This window comes from Strix aluco, chromosome 1 (genome assembly GCF_031877795.1).
Source record: "Strix aluco isolate bStrAlu1 chromosome 1, bStrAlu1.hap1, whole genome shotgun sequence".
In the NCBI taxonomy this organism is placed as follows: Eukaryota; Metazoa; Chordata; class Aves; order Strigiformes; family Strigidae; genus Strix; species Strix aluco.
The window spans coordinates 108,173,045-108,179,044 of record NC_133931.1 but is presented as its reverse complement, the minus strand read 5'-3'; the positions used below and the strand labels follow the sequence as shown (position 1 = coordinate 108,179,044).

General features: G+C 40.9%; 1 protein-coding gene across 2 annotated transcripts in view; it reads left to right on the top strand.

Moving 5' to 3' along the window:
* Positions 1-1,762: 1,762 nt before the first annotated feature.
* The window catches only part of MINDY4 (MINDY lysine 48 deubiquitinase 4), an 85,025-nt gene continuing 80,787 nt past the window's right edge, over positions 1,763-6,000 (top strand). For both annotated transcript variants that reach the window (XM_074830652.1, XM_074830642.1), the window contains exons 1-3: positions 1,763-1,979; positions 3,984-4,103; positions 5,281-5,489. In XM_074830652.1, the coding sequence (XP_074686753.1) occupies positions 1,917-1,979; positions 3,984-4,103; positions 5,281-5,489 (392 nt within the window). In that variant the 5' untranslated portion in view covers positions 1,763-1,916. The remainder of the gene's footprint in view (positions 1,980-3,983; positions 4,104-5,280; positions 5,490-6,000) is intronic.

The window sequence follows — 6,000 nt, the reverse complement described above, 5'->3', positions numbered from 1 at the left end:
TTAAGGCTGAGAGTTCAGCCAATGTCCTACCAAGTAAAATGATAAAAACCCAGTTACTTGGTCTTGCAGGTATACCATTTGATACCCCTGAACACAAAGCTGACCCATAAGTAAGCAAAACACCAGGTCTGGAAGTAGCTAAAAATAGCTCACCTGACTGAAGAAATACAGGATTTCAAGAAAAGAGAAGCAGGGAAGAGGGGGGAGAACTGTGCTGTATACAAGGCAGTGGTCTGAATGCAGAGATCTATGCAACAAATGATGGGAGTAGTCAAGAGTTTATGGGTCAGGACCAAAAGGAAGGTCAACAAAAGAGCCATTGCTGTGGTGATCTGCCACAGTCTGTTCTATCGAGACATCTATGATGACTTCTTCAGAGAACTGGAAGAAGCTTCACCATCACCAGGTCCTGCTTCTCATGGAGGATTTTAAGCACCTCAGCATCTCATGGAAAAGAAATGTGGCCTGGCATAACCAACCCAAGAGAATTCTAGAGTGTGTTGACAATAATGTTTTGGTGTTGTGCTGGATAGACAAGTCAATGAAGAGGGGTGGGCGCTCTGCTTGATCTGCTACACACACATATGGAAAAACTGGTGGGTGATGTGAAGGTCAAATGCAAAGTCCTGCAATAAGAATGAAATAAACCCACTCAAAAATATAGTGTAAATGTTGGTTATACAAGAAAGCAACTTTTCAGAATAGGATCCTGGAGAGCAGATAGACAAGCTGAAAATGAGTCAGTAGGATGCACTTGCAGCAAAGGCACCTAACCACATACTGGAATACACTAGTGAAAGCATAAATGCCGGTCTGTGAAGCACTGCTGAGGTCACATATGGAATACCATGTTTTATTTTCCTTCCCCCACTACTCAGTTTAAGAGGGAGACGAATGAAGTGGACCAAGTACAACAAGGCACCAGTAAGGCAATTAAGGGGCTGAAGCACACAAGATGCAAGGAGCAACTGAGAGGGCAGTGTCTGCTCAGCCTAAAGAGAAAAAAGACCAGGTGAGGGTCTAGATGCTATATACAACTATTGAATGTGGGTTAAAGGAAAGACAGAGCCAGATTAATCTCAGAGGTCATGGTTAATAAGGTGAAAGACTCAGAAGCTGTAGCAGTGGAAATTTTAGCTAGCTAAGGAAAACAGTTTACCCATCCAAGAGTGGTCAAATACTGGAAGAGGTTGCCCAGGCTGCGGAATCTCCATCCTGGGAAAATACCCTCCTTTGAGCAGGGTTCTCTGCTATATGACCTCTCCAACCAAATTCAGATCCCCAAGCCCAAAGTGTTACTCACCACAATCCCTCCTATTAGCATATTCTATTACTGGCAAACGTAGGTGCAATCTGAAAGGAAAGATTCAACTGATGAATGCTCCCACCCTAGACGTTGCCAGTATGAGAGATTAAGCTTAATTTAGCAGCTGCATTTTTCGTTTGTTTTGTACAAGAGTGCAATTTTACTACAGAAACATGTATGGTTAAAAGTTGTGTTAGCACAGGAGTAATAGGTTGCAAATAATTATGTTTGTATCTTTTAAAAAAGTAATAATCAGAAAACTGTCCCCTCGCTCACATTTGAAGGTTTCTTTCTCAAATTTTATTGCTTAAAGCAATTACCGAGATGCTTGTTGCAGTGTCACGCCACGAGCTCTTCCAGTTTTAAGTCTCTGCTCGGGTTCCTTCCCAGGGGGAGGAGTTCTCCCTGCTTCCGATGACATGGTCTCCACAGCAACATCCCTCCAGCAGCCGGGCTGCGCCCAGCCCAGCCCTGCCCCGCCGCCCAGCCCGCCGCTGCTGCAGGCCTGCGGGCGTTCAGAGCCGCCCCGAGGAGCTGCGATGCCGGCAGACTTGAATGATTTGTTAGAGGAAGTAAAGAATAAGCCCCTTAAGCACACTTTGGGCTAAAAATGGACAACTCCTTTGTGGAAGAAGTGGCTGCATCCCTGGTGAGAGAATTTCTCAGTAGAAAGGTAACTTGTCTTGATTTTCTCCAGCTAGTACAAATGAGAATGACACATGGAAAACGTTAAGTGCTAAAAGATTGAGGAGTGCTGGGAGCGGGGGGGGCTTCTTCCAGCCTTACAGCGGCTAAAGCTGAACCGGCTGAGTATCTGCACTACATTTCCCACAATGCCTTTCGATTGCGGAATATGGACGCCAGCTTCCTCCTTTGAGAAAGCCCGATAGTGACCAACACGCGCCTGCAAAACCCAAGATTAAATCAGTTGGGTTGTGTTTGGTTGGTTTTTGGTTTTGTTTTTTTCCCCCCCCTCGTTAATTACCGATCATGCTATTGTTCTTGTGTTTACAAAAGGCATACACAACTTCCCAGAACAAATACTTAAAAGAAAAAATGCAAAAGGTAGTGGTGCTAGAGGAACCAGTAACAAGTTTTTTTCCAGTTTTCAGTAATAGTTTGGCAGACGGCACATTTATCTGGGGGAGGGGGACAGGGAGCAGGGGAGGAAAGAGGCCATTGTACTTTTCACAAATTTAATGCTGTAAAGGAAACTTTGTATTGTACGTAGTTACGGGGAGTGTGGGATTGAGCAGAAGGCACCTTCACATTTCCAGGTGAAAGTACCTATCACCTTGTATTTACGTTCAGTCCTAAGGAAATACTTCTGATGTCCAGCTCAGTCAGTCCCCCAGTGTCAGGAATGAGTTAGCTTGTATGTTAAACAGCTGTTGTCTTATTAAGTGCTACACAAACCTCAATTTTCTTCCTCTGTTTTGCATCCAGTCAAAATGCACATTTTCAATGTTTGTGAAGAAAGCTGAAACATTTGCCAACAGAATTTCAGATGCAGAATTCCTTATCTGCCATTTACTGCCAGAAGTATGAGAGGCTCAAGTCTGTCCAATCGATTCCAAAGATTTTTCAAATGAAAGCCATTTACATTTCTGAGTTAGATATCTTTAAAGGTAAAACTGAATAAAAGCATAAAAAGAAAGGGAGTGCTCTGCTGGTAAAACAGACCATACAGCCTACAACAGTAACTTACACTTGAATTGCCACATCTATTTCTTACTGTATACCCTGGTGTCAAAAACAAAGGGCACTGATAATCCCTTATGCTTCTGCCCAAGTGTTCCCCTTCTTCCCCCAAATCTTTAATACACATCAGAGCCAACTGTGATAACCATCCTTTATTTACAACTCGTCCATAGTTCCCTAAATCTGAGCCTGATAATCCATCTGCAGAAAAATACTTTTCTTTTAACAATAGCCCTTCAGAGAAGAAATCAGGACTTTCTCGAAATGGTGGTCTGCTGTTGTACCACTTGAGTAAGTTTGGGATCTGACTCTGACATTTCACAATAAATCAGTCTCTCCCTCCAGAAAGTGAGATGACCCTACATTTTGACTCTGAAGTGCCCGTGTATGCTGACTACAGATTCAAAGTATATGAGGAAGTTTGAAGACCCCAAGCCTGCTGATGCCATGGGGATCTGAGTGATTTCCAACCTGAGACTGAGCGGAATAATTTCAACTCATGATAAAGGCTGAAACCTGTTCTGAACCCACTGAGAGCTAGAGTACATCTGATGTTCAGACTTTGTAATTACCCAAGTCAGAATCACATTTATGAAAAGCTGTATCACATCTTGATGGAAAAAGTAAACACGGTGTTTCTGGAACTGTTTGTACCAGAAGCCCAGGTATTAGCAGGGGCCTTCATACAGAGCAGTCAGTCTTATGAGGCTGTTTAGCAGCTGAAGTCACCTGCATAAAGGTCTTTTTTTTTTCCATGTTTGGTAATTTCCATCTCACAGACAACATAGCCACCTTAATTACTTTCAAATCTGTGGGCTGTAATAATGCAATTGTACCATTAAAGTACAGGTTCTAAGGGTTAACTTGTTACTAATTACTGCCATCCAGAAGCTTCATATTACATCCAACAAAGTCAAGAAGAAAAGCTTTGGTAAGTTGTACTGTCTCAAGTACTCTGAAATCTGACACTTTTCAGGGTTTGAAGAAAACTATCACTACCATGGACCGAGAACTTCCACGTTCTGCACTTAGCATCAATAACAGGAATGAACTCCGAAATGTCCTACATCTGCACTCCTTGTACAAACAAAACAAGGTAAGGAAACATGTCGTGCTCCCCAAAACATGGTTATCAGATACCACGAAACTAGGCCAACCACATCAAGACTGTAGCCTATGTCCAAACTGCAGAGAACTCAAGCTCGTGCCTGGTACTGCCTTGCTGTGGACTTGCTGGAGAATGGAGAGCTTAACCTTTAGGTGAGACTGCAGCTCATGGGGTGAAGCTGAGCACCTAGCAGTTCATGAACCCTTGTTACAAACCACAACTCCCAGTAAACTGGGAACAATTACTCACTTTAACAGCTTTTCCATCATTATGGCCAGATTATTCAATTTTGGAAGTAGCCTTACATGTCCATTTCTGTTTGCAACTTTGTAGAAGACCTGGCAGATAAAATTATACTTTTAGCATTTATTATTATTTGAAATGTGATATAGACAGCAGTATTTGATGACAGGGACATCAATGGATAATTTTCATTTCCAGTTCACTCATGATTTAAGGCACCATGATGCTTTTGATAAGCAGCATGAAACTATCCTGTAATAAGTCACTTCAAAAAAATCTCCCAGGGTAGTTGCATTGCTATAGCAGACATCATAGCATTTTTTATTTAAGCCCATAATTTTTGTGTTGTTTTTTTTCTTAATTAAATAATCATGTACGTAGGACACATTTTTCAGAGTACTGTTGAAAACCAGTATAACAAGTGGGGTGAGGTGACTCTCTACTTATGAGTTATACCAAGCACATGAAAAGAATTCTACAGTCCATGCTTCTCACCAAGTTCTGGTACAATAAACCACAAATACTGAATTCAGGTACTAAAAATACTTGCAGTTCATTCTACATTCTTATGAAGCTGACCAGGTAACATCAGAAAAGGTGTATTCTAGCATAGTTACCATACTTTGCAATGTTCATCTGAAATGAGACTAAGGAACAACCAAAACAGGTTGGTTGTTCTGTATCAGAACTTATTTTATTTAACACACCAACACTTTGAGCTCTTGACATTCCCTAGCTGACATCTTCGACCTTCCAATATTTTTGTAGTCACATCTAGGGTAAACCCACAAGCAGCTCTATCTAGAAAACAGTTAACACATTCAGCTACTGCACAGTATAAAAAGAATACCCTCTATTAGGCTGCAGCAAGACTAAGAGAGTTTCAATAGTCACCAAGAACTTTGTTTTTCTTTTTGGATAGGCAAAGGAGAACCCACTGAAAACACTTCTTGAAATTATTACTAATTACTTCCTTGAGCACCGTGGGACTTCCAGAAGCATCAGTTCAAGTTCTACTCTGTCAGCTCCTCAAAGTAAGAGCTTAACATCTTACCCATCTGACTTCACGGATGAAGATCATGTGTGTGGAAGTGCCATTATGCCTGATGAGAATGAAACTCAAGTCTACAGGTATGGTCCTATTTCTTTCTCTTTGCCCTGTCTAGTCATTACTTTGTTTTTTTTTATTTAATAAGGGAAATAATGTTAAAAGTTTTATCATTTATACCTTCAGCTACACTACCTTTTATTAGTTATCCTAGTAACACAAAGCTTAAATTTCCAGATTATTAAAATCTCGTATGCAAGTCACCCTTTAAAAATGTTCTTCTATGTTCCCTAACAAGTATGAGGATCGATCTCAATTACATCTTTCAGTCACTGAAGCACATAGAAATCTGAGCTTTTATGCCTTGTAAATTGGGAAATATTCAAACTGAAGCATATTCTGATGAGAAACTAACCACCTGCACTCAAACTACAGGTATATTTGTGCCTTACATAGTCAAAAGCAAGGCCTACTATCTTAAATTCAGTATTGTTACAAACAGTATAGGTTCAGTTATTTCCATCTTGCAAAATACCTGGAAACAGCATATAACAAAGTCTTTCAATTGCATTTATTAGTGCCTCAAGGTTGGTT